Here is an 18,063-nt window from a genome sequence, read left to right on the forward strand (position 1 = left end):
CGATTGTTTTTCTTTCATTTATTAGTACTTTTAAGTGTTGGTTTGATACTATAATAAAAAATTGCAAACAAAAACATTGTTTTCAAATTATCATTGCAAAAGCTTCGTGTTTCTAACAAAAAAATTGTCTATAAAGATGGCTGACGACAATAAAATGACGTCACGAAAAAACGAAGGATTGCTAAACTTACTAAGAAAAGCCGTGAGAGGAAGCTTCGGTGATGTTGCTCAATGCAAAATACTATACGTATTTTAAAAGACATAACGGCTAATATTGCCTAATGAATCTGTTGCACCTTGTGTGGTTAAATTGGCTAGTTTATTGCCTGGTGAGCGAGAGGTTCCGAGATCAAATCCCGCACAACGCAGACAATTCATTTCTAGATTTTAATAGCCATAGCTGGAAAGACCGAACAACAGACTGAGGTTTATATATATTCACTGGAAATATTTACTCAATTGTAATACGAATCAAACAAAACCAATACTCGGAATATTGGCTTGATAATCTATATATATACATAAATCTCAGTGTCGGTCATTCGTCCAGCAAAGCTAAAAACTCAGCAACGAAACAAAAGTTAACCATGAAAAATCTACTTCACACTGGATTTGAGCTCAAAACCTTTAGCTCTGCATACATGAGCAATAACCATTACACTACAGGTCCAACTGACCATTCTATGGTATGACTGCGTCTAACAATCAGAGTTTGCTTGGCTTCACGCTTAACAATTCTGCTAGTGAAAAATGTGTGTCCATATTGGAAGTAAAATGTTTTAATTATTGGTAGACTATGGCAATCAGTATGGAGCTACAGTAGGCACTGCTGCTGATACAGTATAATTACCACCAAAATAAAAGCAGTACACAAGAATAAGCAAACACCTCCATTAAAAAGTTAGAATAGTAAATGTTGTATATGTTGATTAAAAATAAATCTTCGGCTCAGACGTATTAATTACCCATCTATCAAAAATTTTAATATAACGAGCTTCTACAGCAACAGTAAACTTATTATACACACAATTTCATGTACTCATTGGTTTTTTTTCTCAATTTATTTGAACTGCACAAAAGCACTTTTCCCATGATATGAAGTTTATAATAAACATAGTTCTTTAGTGCAAAAACCTTTTATTACCCAGGAAGCGATGGGCATTTAGATAGTTTGACAATAAATAAAACCAATTTTATATTCCAAGTTTTAATATTATACTGAGATTTGCTAAACATTGAATGAAATGAAATTTTAAAAATACCTGAAAAGTGAAATTAATAATAGTATACATGTACAACGAGTAAAACTGATTTGAAATATGATCAACAGATTACCATAAACTTCTAGTATCAGCCTGATGGAATGTTAATAATACTAAACAGCCTGACAACTGTCAAAATTAGATGCCAACCCTGTTATCTAGGATATTTTTAACATCATTCCACGCAGCAGCTACACATTTTTGAGTTAGCGCTAGCAACTTACTTAAACCGGAAAGTTAAATATTACAGTTGTTATAGTTATAATATTTAATATTATAATAATCATTTTCTCATGTCATTGCAGCAAATGTTTGGGCAGAGGCAGCAGTGAGCTACCGCAAGTTTGTTGTATTTTTTTAAAATTCTGACAGATGAATAAAACCTAAATTAAAAAGGCAGTTACTTGACAAAAAGACAGCTCGAAATACAAGTTTTTTTTAAAAAGCGGCACAAAAATAACCTAATTTTTCCAAGCTAATAAAATTTTTGATAAACTTTAGATAAGCAAAACCGGTGTGATGAAATGATATGAACCCAAAATTTCTAACGCGTTTTCCATGTGCTGGGTGCAGGATTATTGCAGGAGTTATAACTTTTTCAATGATTCTAGTTTACCTCCGGATTTTACCGAGATTTACTGCATTGCTTTCAGATATAAACATCAGGTAGTTGTGACTTTGTATATAAACACCAGTTAGTTATGGCTTTGTATATAAACAACAAGTAGTCATGCTTTCATATGTAAACACCAGGTAGCTAGGCTTTCATATGATAACACAGATGTAGTTGCGCTTTCATGTTGAGGAAAGCTTTCATGTGAAGATATGACGTAATTTGTTAACAAAAGTATAGGCATGCATCATATGTTAACACATATGTAGTTATGATTTCAATATGTTAACATGAGAATTATGCTTCCGTACATTAACATTAGTATAGTTGTTTTCGTATGTCACTATAGGTGTAGGCATGCAAAAGTTGGCTAGCTATCTCCGTGGTCATGTTTTCCTTTTCTATTCCCAACTAGATCAATTATAAGCTCTAAATACACTTCACATATTTACTGAGTACAGAGTTACCCGCTGCCGATGAATTTGCTCCCTACCGTTTCAACAACTTGGAGTTGCACTTCATCGATTTTTCCAAAACTAGCGATGTACTCCTTAAAGCAAAATTTGTTAAAACTGACTCTCTTTCGGGTCACGGTCAGTTTTCACTGCACACTTCCTACATTTGTATCACTAACTCTGCCAGGATACCAGATCAGATTTTTATTTACTACTAGCTGTGCCACCCGGCATTGCCCGTGTAATAAAAGAGTCTTTGGCCAGAAAATTGATTTGTATTTAACATGCAACAACATTTGCCATTCTAACTTTCAAACTACATATCATAAGAAAAGTGTTTGGTCTAGTTGAACTAAATTAAACTAAAATAAAAACAACTGTACAGGTTTTAAAACTTTGTCAAACAACTGTACTGTTCAAGCTAGTAGCCTGGCATATTGCCAATGGAAAACTCCACTAAGCTAGTTAATAAGGTTAGGCTTCCAATGACGGTAAGCCATGACTTTGATTCTTTATTGTTTTCCAGCTCAGCTGTTCTAATAATAGCTATAGCCGTATTTCCAACAGAAATACAGACTTTGAGAAATATATATATAGATCAATTAATAATATTATTATCTCTCCATATTACATAACAGCAACAGAATTTACTACTTGCTATACAGTTATTACTTCAAAGGTACCATGAACGAGAATCGTTGTAAATAAAAATATTTTTGCTATGTTAGAGTTAAGCCAAGGAAGAGGTCTGTACCAGTGCTATGGGAATTTGTCCAATCAGTATGTCTAATTACTTAATGAACAAAGTAATACAATAAATACAAAGGTAATTATCTCATCATCGTTGTAAGAGCAACCTTATCATTGGCAATATTAGTCATCATATACCAGCGGCAGTGTGATGAAATGCGCTGAATATTTTACCTTCCTTGGGAAAAGCTTAACTGGGTATTATCGATCCGGATCTATCTGCAGTGAGCATTTCTGTGAGGTCTCACTGCAGATGCCTTCACACACATTTTGAGAAGTGAAATGGCGCCGAAACCGTTTCAATTTTACCGTTTCTATAATTCGGAGTGGAAGAAACTCCAAATCCTTTCAAAGCATAGTAACCCAGTAATTTACAGTTATTTCATGAAAATCTATGGCTGGAGCTAGCTAACCGACTGTCTGACCAATGAAAACAAAATTTTGTTATTATTTTGATCAAAATATACCAAATCATAAACTATGTAGAAATGAAGAAAATTGAGAGAGTACAAACTTTTATTAATAAATAACATAAACATCGAAACAATATCTTATAAAAATAAATTAATCGGTCATATAAAATGAAACTTAGAAATTAGTTCGCTGGCGAACCTAAAAATTGTAAAAGTCAAACATCCTGCACAAACAAAAACGCATGCTCCAGCACAAAGTATGAGCTAAAGTGTATTTGCACTGCAGTTGTCCAATGGCGCTTCAGTGATGAAAGCACCTGTTAATGCCTATTACCTTTAAGAAAAGCATCTACAAAAGTTATTTAGCTGTATCAAGTCTTATGAGCAACTAGGGGTTATAACTTTCAGTGCACCTGCTGATGTCTGTCACTTATAATGTGATGTTACTTTCAGTGCACCTGCTGATATCTGTCACTTATAACGTGATGTTACTTGCAGTGCACCTGCTGATATCTGTCACTTATAATGTGATGTTACTTGCAGTGCACCTGTTGATATCTGCCACTTATAAAGTGATGTTACTTTCAGTGCACATGCTGATATCTGTCACTTATTACGTGATGTTACTTGCAGTGCACCTGCTAATATCTGTCACTTATAGAAGTTTGTTAATTTTGTGATGTTTTGTGAGCTGTAGCATCCTTATGCCTGTCTAACAGAGGTTTGTGGAGTTGCGTGCGATTTTGTCTAAATGTCATGAGAGCCGAACCGAATGTAGCCCTTGCAGGAGCATCTCTCCCACCGGGAAGTTCGAATACAACGGTGCCCACGACTGCTACACCATCATCTGTATACTCGCATGATGCAGGAATCACCTATAAAAAAAGACCTGATAGAACATCCAACTACAGTTGAAGATTTCCAAAAATCTTAAAGGAAATGTTGCTAATATTATAAATACTAGTACCCTGGCAGTCAAGTGCCTGTGTAAGATTGTCATGTGTGATAATTATGTGCACAATAAGTCCATAACACCGTAAAAGTCATTGAGTGCAGAGTTGGTAGTGCGCCTGGTTGCTACGCTGCATATCCGAGTTTGATTCCCGTGCAATGCATGTTTTTTCGTAACGCTCCAAGCATGGCTTCAGGTAGACGGACATGGCTTTTATTATAGTAAACATTACCTTATTGTTCTGGGAAATCGAAATTGTCAAACAATTCAACCGTCTTTCTAAGACCTAAACCATTGGTTCGTAACTTTCTTGGATGCGCTGAACCCTGACCAGTTTCATAAGTGCTTTTACTGAACTCTTCTTTATTGAAAAATATAATGTTATTTTTCCCGTTCAGAACATATGTGTATGCTTTACTGGGGCACAAAATGAACTGTGCATTAATCTCGCTGCGTTAAAAGAACAAGACCAATATAATGCATGAACTCACAAAAATTTATACGTCTTTTAATAATGACATGACCTTGTAATTAGCGTGAGTTCCGCTGTTGCCTTTGAGAGACCCCTTGGAAACCCCCGAAAACTGACTCACTGGGCTCATTCAGAACCCAGGTTAAAAACCGCTGACCTAAATCATGTAACGATACCTTTTATCGACATGATTTATACCTAACGAGTTCAAATCCCACAAGAGGTCTTTCCCATCCTCCAATCATGGCTTCAAATCATAAAAATTTGTGCGAGAATGAATCTTCGATGAAACCTGATACGAAAAGATGTATGAGCAAGAATGATGAATCTGGCAAGACTTCATGACAATCAAACTAGCTTCAACATATGTCACAAAAGATTTATTTTTGTTGCAAAAAGAGCATTTCGGCTCATCGCAAATCTACATCATATTCCTGCATATTTTATTCCAACGAATGATCTTTCCAAATATTTGTATCTTCTTACTCTGCCTATGCTAAATGTTTATTTTACTTCAATTAAAGGTTTCAAGATTTTTCATGGTTTGTGTCCTCGTTTTTTACATGACAATTACAGGTTCTCAACTCATTTCAACTTACGTGATGTGAACAAATAGCATACAATTACTAACAATCATTTTGAAAATATCATTGCCAGCTGCTTTAACAATCTTCCACCTAATATCCGTTCTCTTAACAGAGAAAGGCATTTTAAACACTATTTGTCAAACTATTTATTCGATTTTAATGGCTAACTGCTGCCTTTTTTGTTTGTTGTGTTACTGTTGTTGCATGGCATAATTTGAAAAACATTCCTATTTTCGAAATGAAATTATTGCCAATAAAGTACTAAAAAAATATATATCTGCTAGGTTTAGAGAGATCAAAAGGACTAAAAATCGATATAAATTGGTAGTTGTGTGTGCGCGTATGTTGCTTCCCTATTGGTTAAAACTCGATCCAAGCTATGATCCAATTGTTCTCGAGAAAAGCAATGAAGTTCAAACTTAAGGAAAACATAGCTCTCATTACATTGGCGAGTCAGATAAAACATTCAGAGAAATTTATAGGTTTCAAGTTTTGCCCAGGCCAAACTATTGTTCCTTTTTAACCTGGGTTTTGTTGAAGATTCATTGTCATGCATGCCTAGGCAATAATCAGCAGGTAAACTTACCTGAAACTCAGTAGACATATGCTTGGGTGTTGTCTCCTCATACCCTTCATCATGTTCGTCAAAGTGAATCATTAGATTCGCAAAAGGGCGTGATGCCATCTGGCCCAATTCAACTGCTCTCTACAACAAGATATTCTTCTGCTAAAGAAGTGTTTACCTAAATTACCACTACCATGAACAAATGACGAATAAATCCCACCCTTTTCACCGCTAGAAGTGTGGTTGTGGCACGGACCAGTCGTAAATCTACTCAACTGTCTCTACTGATACATGTCTAAGATCTCTTCGACGCCAAAGACAGAAACATCTAGAAAACTAGATATATCTTTCCTTGAATAAAAATTAAAATCAATAAAATCCTTATTGAATGATGATGCATCAAATATTAAAACTATTTTTCTAATTTAATACCAAAAAATTATTTTTGTAGACAGATATTATGACTATTAACTCGTTGAATTTGAATTACTCTGCATATTAAACGTGTAACCTATAATTTTTTAGTTCAATAGGTCAATGTCAAAGTTATATTTTGCTTGCAGTAAGCGACAAAAACTCCCACTCTATACTGATTAACTCGTATTTACATGGTAAAAGTAACACTACAAATCGGTAAATGGAAAGAACAATTGGTTAAAATTCAATCTCCAATGGCGGTGACAAAAAAAGAAATATGTGCTTAAAATGCTGCCGCTGCCAAGTTTCATGTTCAAAGCTTTAACCTCCCTGACTAGCCATAAACTAGTAGAGATTCTATTTTGTTAAATGTAAAAAAATGTAGTTGTTAAAATAAAAATGTAGGCCTATACTACCTAAGGCCAGCCAAAATCATTAGCTAACGAGTATGTAATTGCCATTATACCAGACTGGTACCTCTAGGAGAGTTACAATTTAAAAGATATATAATTGATTTGGTTCTAGCAAATATTACCTAGCCGAAAATTCAACAATCTGAAATCAATAAGTCTTCATACTGGAAAACTAACCTGTTAATCGTTAAAACATTAAAGACTACCTGACAATACCTGTAGAGGCGTGTTAAACTCTACCTGACTACACCTGTAGAAGCGTGTCAAACTCTACCTGACTACACCTGTAGAAGCGTGTCAAACTCTATCTGACTACACCTGTAGAGGCGTGTCAAACTCTACCTGACTACACGTGTAGAGGCGTGTCAAACTCTACCTGACTACACCTGTAGAGGCGTGTCAAACTCTACCTGACTACACCTGTAGAGGCGTGTCAAACTCTACCTGACTACACCTGTAGAGGCGTGTCAAACTCTACCTGACTACACCTATAGAAGCGTGTCAAACTCTACCTGACTACACCTGTAGAAGCGTGTCAAACTCTACCTGACTACACCTGTAGAGGCGTGTCAAACTCTACCTGACTACACCTGTAGAGGCGTGTCAAACTCTACCTGACTACACCTGTAGAGGCGTGTCAAACTCTACCTGACTACACCTATAGAAGCGTGTCAAACTCTACCTGACTACACCTGTAGAGGCGTGTCAAACTCTACCTGACTACACCTATAGAAGCGTGTCAAACTCTACCTGACTACACCTGTAGAGGCGTGTCAAACTCTACCTGACTACACCTATAGAAGCGTGTCAAACTCTACCTGACTACACCTAAAGAAGCATATCAAACTACCTGACTACACCTGTACAAGCATGTCAAACTTTACCTGATACCAATATACATGAATCAAAACTTACCTGAATGCGCTGTTGCTGCTGGCTATATAAGCTCTTCATTTTCCATATAATAACACAGATCGAGAGAAACTTGAAAAAGCACGAAAAGAACACAGCAAAAAAGACAAAAAGCTGAATTCGAATTTGGTCCTGCTGGAAAAGAAAGATTCCCCGAGTATTCTCACTCTTTGATAGCTACAAAGCAAACAGAATTACTAGGTAATAGAGGATCAATTCATGCAAGTTAACTATTGCTACAATATAGTATCTTAACTCATTCACAAAGAAAGATTCCATATTAATTCTTACGCGTTTATTCACCTACGTATGTAAGTGAATAATAACATATGTACATTTATTTACTCTCACGTTTAGAGAAATACAGAGCTGCAACAAGGCTAACTAGAAACATGTGGTCAAACAGCAAACTGCAGTACCGGACAATATAGGAGGTGCGCTCACGTTTAGAAAAATACAGAGCTGCAGCAAGACTAACTAGAAACATGTGGTCAAACAGCCAACTACAACACCGGACAATATACAGTCATGAGATATGACAATACCGTAAGTCCTTATGCTCAAGCCGCGCGGCTTGTGCTCAAAACCAGATGACTCACGAAAGAAAAAATAATCTTCCAACAAGCCGCGTATGCCCACAGACCGCTGCTAATGACTGAGGTTTTGTCGTCCTTGACCACTTCAGGAGCGAGAGTGTCGAGAAGAGTTTCGCTATACCCCCGTCCTCGTGAATAAGAAAACAGGCTACATCAGTACACGTGTGTTATATGTGTACTAAGTATGTGTGACCTTGAAGCAATGTTATGGGTGGTCTAGCTGGTGTTATCTTTATGACTCACCAGTACTGATCAAGCAGCCTAGCTAAGCAGTCGTCTTGAATTATCCTTGTCAACATTCATACAATAAAACCACCTTGAGGAAACTCCACATTATAATATGGTGTCAGGACGTCTATAGTATATAGTGTGGATTATCGCTTCTGGATAGTAATGGCAGAGGGTGGTTTGCGAGCTCCAGGTTGCTTTATATCTAATGCTGGCAACCCCAGTGAGACTAGCAGAAGCTGGCACGAATGGCTTGAACAATTTAACTTTTATATGCTAGCAACAGAGAAGTCAACAAAAGGGGGAGAAATCCAAGTAGCCATACTGTTAACCCTACTTGGACCACAGGGTCAGGAGATATTCCGAACTTTCAATCTTCCTGAAGAAGACCGCAAGGATATTGAAAAGGTTAAAGAGGCATTCACCCGGCACTTTACACCGCAAGTGAAAACTATCTATGAACGGTACAAGTTTCATAACAGAACACAGCTTCCAGGTGAATCATTCGACAATTTTTTAACTGCACTACGCGGACTCTTGTCTACTTGCAATATACATGCTGATGAACAAAATAGTGCTCTGATAGACAGGATTGTATGTGGCATTAACTCACCAGAAGTCAGAGAGGACATATTCAATTTAGATGGCAATCCGGATTTGAACAAAATTATACAGCTGTGTCGTCGGGCGGAAGCCACCAAACATTATCTTACAGATATGAAGATCGACAAAGAGAATGCTAATATTAATACAGTACAACCGAACCATCTAGCTCACAAGAATAAGAACGGCGCCAGGGTAAATAACTGTAAATACTGTAAGTCGAGTCACCCTAAAGGAGCATGCCCTGCATATGGCAAAGAGTGCCGAAATTGCCACAAGATGAATCATTTCAGCATAGCTTGTATGGCACCACAGCGTAAGTCTGCTGCCAAAGCTGCATATGAGCTAGTAGAGACCAGTGGAGAACAGAATGACATAACTTTTACTGTGAACAACGACAAGAGCCGAAGAGAATGGTGCATCACCACAAGGTGCAATGAAAAGCCGCTACATCTCAAAGTTGACACTGGAGCTTCATGCAATGTCATGCCTAAAGGGATATTTGACTCTTTATCGGTGCATACACCTCTACAAAAGTATGGCAAGTCATTAGTTTCATTTAGCAACCATGAACTAGATGTACTAGGTAAAGTAACATTGTTGGTGGATGTTAGCGCTCGTTTTGTACCACTAGATTTTGTAATAGTGTCATCAAGTGCAGGTCAGAAGACCTTGTTAGGATTACCAAGTGCAATGGAATTGGGTTTGGTCAATGTCTCAAATACAGTCAGCGATGACCTTGCTAAAGCTTACCCAGATGTGTTCAGTGGTTTGGGGTGCCTCCCATGCAAACATGCTCTGCAACTGAAAGAAAATGCTAAACCAGTAATTCAAAGTGCCAGAAGGGTTCCCTTTAGATTGAGCAATAAGTTGAAGGACACTCTTCAAAAAATGGAATCTCAGGGCACTATAGCCAAAGTGAAACAGGCCACAGATTGGGTTCACCCTATTGTAAATGTATTAAAACCAAATGGCTCACTTAGAATTTGTCTAGATCCTACTCAGTTGAATAAATGTTTACGGCGTGAACATTTTGCACTACCCACGGCATCAGAAATATTTGCTAAACTATCTAAATCGCGGGTATTCACAACGTTAGACGCTACATCTGGCTTCTTACAGTTGGAGCTAGACGAAGATAGTAGCCTACTCACCACATTTGCCACTCCCTTCGGTAGATACAGGTTTTTAAGGTTGCCATATGGTATTTCTTCAAGCCCAGAGATATTTTGTCGCACAGTTTCTGAACTATTTGAGGATATAAAAGGCGTTGAGTGCTATGTCGATGACCTCTTGATTCATGCACCCACAATGGCTGAACATGACGCAATCCTCAAATCAGTGCTAGAGAGGTGCCAAGAAAAGAACCTCCGGTTAAATGAGTCAAAGTGTACATTCAGACAAAAGCACATCAAATATCTAGGTCACATAATTGGGGATGGGGCCATCAAGCCTGATCCAGCTAAGATCAAAGCAGTCATTGACATGCCTCAACCACAAAATGTGGAAGATGTTCGTAGATTGCTTGGAATGGCAACTTATCTTTCAAAGTTTTGCCCTAATTTGTCAGACATAACCACCCCGCTGAGAGAACTAACCAAAAAAAATGCGACTTGGTCGTGGTCAGGCACACATGATGAGGCCTTGGCACAACTGAAGGCTGTGGTGACATCCACTCCAGCATTGCGAATGTTTGATCCAGACCTGCCTATTGTATTATCTGTGGACTCCAGTCAGTTTGGCATGGGTGCAGTGATAATGCATAACGGGCAGCCAATTGAGTTTGCTAGCTGCACACTGACAGACACTCAAAAAAAGTATGCTCAAATCGAAAAAGAATATCTAGCAGTTCAGTTTGGCTTACGAAGATTCCATCAATATATATATGGTCAACATGTAGTGGTAGAAACGGATCATCTTCCACTCATAGGAATCATGAATAAGGGTCTTAATGATATCAGTCCCAGGCTATTGAGAATGAGACTACGCAATCAATTATATGATTACACACTTGTGCATAAACCAGGTAAAGCTCTAGTTCTTGCAGACACACTATCGCGTGCCTTTTTGGCAGATTTATGTGAAGATGCAGAAGCTCTAAGCTCACTAGATACAGAACAAATCCATTCAGTCACTAGCGGTGTCCTTAGAAACCCAACCTTCAAAGACCGGCTCCTTAGCACAGTGCAATCAGACAGCACTCTACAAATCCTTAGCAGCTACATACGAAATGGCTGGCCAGCTAAGAGGAGAATGTGCATTGAACCACTGAAACCATTTTGGGCAGCGAGATATGATTTGACGACACACGATGGTCTGATACTTAAAAACAGTCAAATAGTTATCCTAGTGTCTATGCGCAAGCAGGTAATAGATATCATTCACATAGGACATTTAGGGGTTAGTAAGTGCATAGAGAAAGCCAAAAATTCCGTGTACTGGCCAGGTTATCAGGGGCAGATACAGGATGTGGTGTTGAGTTGTGCAACATGCCAGGAGAATGTGAGGGCAAATTCACCATGTGCTTACGAACCATATGACATACCGCAGTATCCAATGCAATCAGTAAGCATAGATGTTTTTCACTTAGCTGGCAAGGAGTATCTAGTCACGGTAGACAGATATTCCAAATGGCCTACCTGCTGTGAGCTGAAGAATGCAAACTCAAGTAGCATTGTCGAGATACTGCGTAGGCAGTTCCTTGACTTTGGTAGACCTGAGATCCTAGTTTCTGATAATGCTTCGTATTTTACATCATTTGAATTTGAACAGTTTCTAATAGAACTTGAGATACAGCATATCACATCTAGTCCGTACTATTCTCGTTCTAACGGCCTTGCTGAAAGGATGAATCAAACTATCAAAAGCAGCCTGAAAAAGGCCCATGAGTCAAATCAAACATTGTTTGATGTCTTAGCCTCCCTTCGATCTACACCACTGGGGGGTAAATTACCATCGCCTTCAGTTCTATTACAGTCAAGAAATCTAAGAAACAATCTTCAGTTCATGCCTCAACAGCTCAAACTTCAAAAAGTAGACATTAACCTGATTGAGAAAGCTTTCAGAGAGCGCCAGTCGCAAGATACGTTCAACACAAGCCCAGCTAGGCGACCTATTGAGATGTGTGTGGGCATGAGAGTTTGGTGCCAACTAGGCCATCGGCGTTGGGTAGATGGTGTGATCATCCGGAGAGCAGAGACACCCAGGAGTTTTTATGTGAATATCGGCAAGGGTAGAGTTTTTAGAAGGAACATAAAATTCTTGAGGCCATACAAGGAAGCCCCAACAACCCTGCAATCTTTGCAATTAGAGAATATAACCATGCGTAATTTTATGGCAGTGGAACATAGACCGGCACAAGGTGTAGACCACAATGACACAAGGTCAGAGGCCACACAGCCTTTAACCTCATCAGATACCTCACAGTCTTCACACACCACCCACCAGCCTAGTAGTAATTATCAGTCACTTCCATCTGCGCAAACGCACACAACTAGGTCAGGGCGCATATCCAAACCACCAGTGAGGTACCCCCAGCCAGAAAACTAATTTTAAAAATTAAGCATGTAACATTAACCTCGCTTAGTAAGCTGCATCCACCGACATACATTTTAGTTAACTCAGCTCCAAACTCTATTATAAACATTTTCTATTTTTATGCTTTTGTATTCACTGACATTTTAAGTTTTGTTTTACTGTCCTCCCAAAAAGGAGCGTGTTATATGTGTACTAAGTATGTGTGACCTTGAAGCAATGTTATGGGTGGTCTAGCTGGTGTTATCTTTATGACTCACCAGTACTGATCAAGCAGCCTAGCTAAGCAGTCGTCTTGAATTATCCTTGTCAACATTCATACAATAAAACCACCTTGAGGAAACTCCACATTATAATAACGTGAAAAGAATTTTCTTTTATGTACTTCCAAGTTTGAATTAAAATTCCTAAACCCTTGCACCAAAAACTTACTTGCCATGTCTCAGCTAGATTTTTATTGCGCTGTTAGAGGCTTCACGTTTATGGAAAGATGCGGTCAGGAAAGAAACGGTTTTAATGACCAATGACTGCGGTGAGTTAAACATTAGCGATAAATTCTTCGTTAGTCTATAGTATTCCATAAACATGACCTTGAAAATAAACGAGTAGGTCGCCAAAATCCCGTACATAAAAGTGTACCATGACTGCGATTCTATGGTTATAGAGCGGAACTGAGCAGAGACAGCATTTATCGAGAAGCCGCCCTAAGCCTCACGTAAGTTTTAAAAACTTGGCTTTAGCCGCGGCCTATGACCTTGAACAAGAAGCCGCGCCCAACGACAAGCCACGCGGCTTGAGCATAAGGATTTACCGTATACAATAAAATGCAGTCATATACAGTCATAAATATTAACATTCCTGTCATTTTAGAGTGTTCGCTAACTTTAGACCAAAATTCAGTAGATTATTGATGACATACCATATACAAACCTTATATGAAATTAAAGCTTGAAGTCTCCTTTATCTGATAAACCCAAAATTAAATTTCCCAACACAGGTTGACCTTGATTTTGGAAGTTTAAGGGCAGAAATGGCTAAAGTCATGATACTTTCAAAGATTAAAATTTTGGATTCCACACTATTGTGGGCGTGCAAACAGCTCTGAAAAGTGAGCCAACTTTTTGATATGAGTTGGTGGCCCTGAATAATTGTCTCTGAAGTAATTTTGAATGGAATTGTGGCTAAAATATCAGAGGTAAAATATTGTTGTTTATTGTTCAAAATTGACTCAGTCTTGAGAATAAGAGGAGCTCTTTGAAAGTGTATGAAATTAGTCTCAATGGAGTCTTAGCGTCACTTTGATATATAAATTGTTGAATACACCATATTTATAAGACTTACTCAGGCTTAACTATAATCCTCTCATCTAAAACTACTCGTAATTCCGGGGGTGTTAATATTTATGAACATGACTGTAGGTGGCACGCAATTATTTAATAGGCTGATTCAGACTAAATTAGTTAACTCAACATATTCGCTGTCGCTCATCCATATATTATGGATATTTATATATATATATTATATATAAATATATTATATATATGTATATATACATATATGTATATATAATATATATATAAATATATTATATATATGCATATATACATATATATGTATATATACATATATGTATATATATACATATATTATATGTATATATATACATTATATATATTATATTATATAAATAATATATATTTATATCAATAGAATGCTTCGACTCTAAAGAATTCAACTAATTTTTAAATTCAAAGAAAAATTGTAATCTCTTCTCCATTTAGAGAACTATTTTAATTGTAACTCAAATTTTAAGAGGATTGCCAATAGTCACTTGCTGGAGGACTGGCCCACCAAATACTGAAAGTAATTTTCTGACCTCAACGGCCAGATTCAGGGCAACCATATTACCAGCAGTGGCTCAAACCTCTACAAAAAATAAAATTAGGGAGTTCTGTTCAGACGAATTTTTTATTATAGTTATTATTTTTATTTTGTTTTATTATTATAAAACAAAATAATTATAAAACAATTATAAAATTAATCATAAATTTATTTATAATTTAATAAATTTTTTTATAAATTCAATTCATAAATTATAAAACAAACTATTTTATTATTTATTATTATTTTTAATTTATTTGTTATTTTTATTATTGTCATAGATTTATTATGACAATTGGTGATACTTGTAGATATGCTACCTTAAATGGTGTTAACTTGATTAAAAATAAAAATAACATTTAACTCATTAGATTATTAACAATAGAAGGAATAGGAATGTTTATAGATTTGGGGATCTGCAAAAACGATTTGGGATCTGATAAAAAGCATTAACAATTATCAATGCAATGGTAGACGTAAAAATCAAAAGAATAAATTTACTGAAAATTACCTTAATTGAAACATTTCATGAATTGATAAATTTCCTTTAACTCGTTCACTACCGCAAGACGATGTATCGGCTCAAGTTATCCTCTCTTTGTGACCGGAAGCCGATACATCGGCTTTTAGACAGTGCATATAACTGCAGGTAATTACTCAGCATTCGCTTCAGATAGACCAATAAAATCTGGTCTCCAAGAAAACAAGCTTGTTGCTAACAATATAGACTAATCAGCAGGCCTCTCACTAGCCGCTCACTGATTATCAAACAGAAAGTTGACTGCGGAAAAAGCAAGGACTGAACAAAATACCGTGATCATTTACAGCTGAAGAAGCTTCTAACATTCTTAGCCATTGGGACACCAGTAACTCTATATCGAGTGATTCTGACTCTTCTAATGCGTGTATTTATTTCTTGTGAAAAACTGTAACTGTAGTTGAATATTATGGCAACAGTCAAAATATGGCTATCGAAATTGCTGGCAAAATATTGTTGGTGAAGTTTGTAAAATTTTTGTCTTTTTTAATGAAGGGAATTTAAGATTTCTATCTATTTCCTTATATAGTATCTTCTTCTCAACAGCCTATTCTTTAAATTGAACGAATATCTTCATTCTTTCTCAAGTTATCACAAAATTAGTGACGTTATTTCAACATTTGTGTGAATAGAAAAAATAAATCGGTCAAAGCTAGAGATAAATTCGGTAGCGAAAGAATTAAACAAACCTAACAGTAAGGTCTAAAACCCATGTGGAAAATCTATATTAGGCATTATTGTGATTAATGGCTGATGTAATTTTGTACGGACAAGTTGCAACTCAATCTTAGCCTCAGCTCCTGCTTATTATTTTATAGCGGAGATCTAAGAAATAGAAAGGTAGATCATAGATCAATGAAATAAAAAGGTAGACCAATTACTTGACAAACCAGAGCAAAGAAACGGAACAGTAAGTGATGTCCTTATGGGTAAGTAAGGGTTGTTGAGAGCAACAGACTTGTCATTAACTTACCACAACTACATAAAACCTGTCGAGTTTGAGGTTGTGCTCTCGTTCTGGCAGAGTGAGGACAACTCTACCCTTCACACCAGCAACTTGGTAGATGCTGTCATTGAAGCCTTCCATCGGAACCAATCTATAGTATATATAATATCAACCATTGACTAACGAAGGAAAGAAATCAAAACTATCCTTCGTTTTTTGTGACGTCATCTTATCGTTGTCGGCCATCTTTATAGACAATTTATTGTTAAAAACACAAAGCTTTTGCAATGAAATTTTGAAAACGATGCTTCTGTTGGCAATTTTTTTATTATAGTATCAAAACAACACCGAAAAGTACTATTAAATAAAAGAATAACAATCGTTTTCTACAAATCTGGCGACTTTTTCGTGAACGAGCGCATGTGCAAACGACTTGATGACATAAAAAAATGATGGATTTCGTTATAATAAGTTTCATACGTAAAACAAGACTAAACCAAGACTATCTGATCGGCGGAGTTGATATATATTTCACCGTCTCACCATACTGATAGCAAAAAAGAATACTCCTCATATAGAAATCTATATTAGGACTGTCCTATCCGATTACTGTATGTATTCTAGCTCACCACACTTTCACCCATTGCATCACAAAAGTTTTAAACATATTTGCCTTATCCCAAACTTGCTCGGTTTTGCATTTGCGTTGCAGGTTTTAAAATCCTGCGTAAACTATCTCCAGAATATGAAATTTGTATTTATTCTTCCACACATGAAAAACATTATTTTTCATTCCGTGATACCAACATACTGCATCCATCATCGTATGTTCGGCTTATGAACTTGCGACTGATAGAGCCTTGCTGTACTGCTTCACGGCATGATGAGAAAAATTAAAGCCAGACCCTATCACCGTGTACTCACTCAAAATAATTGGAGATAGCGGAAGAATCTGCGATGTAATTGACAAGGTTATATGTATCGCTCGTATCTCTTTTCACGCGATAGTCTGTACTAAAATCTCTCTTTCTCCTCTCATTGGTCCCTATATTGTATTTTGGATCGAGTGATACCTGCAAAAACATTGATGTATCAGAAAACTATTCTGAATGCTTGACAACTTACATTTGCGCGGCAGATATAACAATGATTCACACTGACACAAGCCTACTTGAATGACACTATCTGGCAGGTGTGTGACTTATGTGTGAGCAACGCTTAAAAATCGAGTCTGATGCCTTGTTAGCTTGTCGAAAGTAGAGGCTGTATGTGTTTTTAACTCTTTCGCTACTACGCTACAATCGCTATTATGACCAAATTAATTTAAACAGATTTTTGAAAATTCTATATACTGCTAGGATTTATGCAGTACTTTGAGAATCAATACAGATATTGTTTTACTGTAAAATGTATCTTATTCAGAACAAAATTCGCTACAAGATAAGAATGAAATTGCTTAGTGAATCCCACTCTAAAAAAATTCTGACCCTTTGCATCAGAAGAACGCGGTGAGTTTTTTATTGCCATGACGATAGCGATCTGGTTTTCCTGTTTTGAAAAATAATTAGAAATGGAATTGCTTAGCAAAAGGATTTCCGATTGGTTGCACGTGATTGGCAACAAGGTTGTTTCGTTGGAGACTAAATTTGATTGGTCTAGCTAATGTGTAGGCTTTGTAGTGAAAAAAAAGTCAAACCCCATTGAAAAGCCGATACAACGGCTTCCGGTAGCGAAAGAGTTAAGAGCATTGTTGTACAAGGCCTCTGTGATCTCGGTGAGTTCAGTGGCAAGGGAGCCTTGACAACTAGAGACATGCCCAGTTGCAAAGAGAGCAATTTAAGGTTGGATGTCATTACTGCTGCCACCAGTGGCCTTTTGAACCCCAACCTGTTGTTTCAGGTCAAGCATTCTAGACCAGCAGGTCAA

General features: G+C 36.9%; 1 protein-coding gene across 1 annotated transcript in view; it reads right to left on the reverse strand.

Annotated features, from left to right (window-relative positions):
* Positions 1-3,578: 3,578 nt before the first annotated feature.
* LOC137398500 (multiple epidermal growth factor-like domains protein 8) overlaps positions 3,579-18,063 on the reverse strand; it is an 81,877-nt gene continuing 67,392 nt past the window's right edge. Inside the window, exons 34-38 of the mRNA XM_068084616.1 lie at positions 17,062-17,210; positions 16,165-16,288; positions 7,815-7,988; positions 6,091-6,210; positions 3,579-4,368 (exon numbers count right to left, since the gene is read on the reverse strand). Coding sequence (XP_067940717.1) covers positions 4,162-4,368; positions 6,091-6,210; positions 7,815-7,988; positions 16,165-16,288; positions 17,062-17,210 — 774 coding nt within the window. The 3' untranslated portion in view covers positions 3,579-4,161. The remainder of the gene's footprint in view (positions 4,369-6,090; positions 6,211-7,814; positions 7,989-16,164; positions 16,289-17,061; positions 17,211-18,063) is intronic.

This window comes from Watersipora subatra, chromosome 6, assembly GCF_963576615.1.
Source record: "Watersipora subatra chromosome 6, tzWatSuba1.1, whole genome shotgun sequence".
NCBI classification, from domain to species: domain Eukaryota; kingdom Metazoa; phylum Bryozoa; class Gymnolaemata; order Cheilostomatida; family Watersiporidae; genus Watersipora; species Watersipora subatra.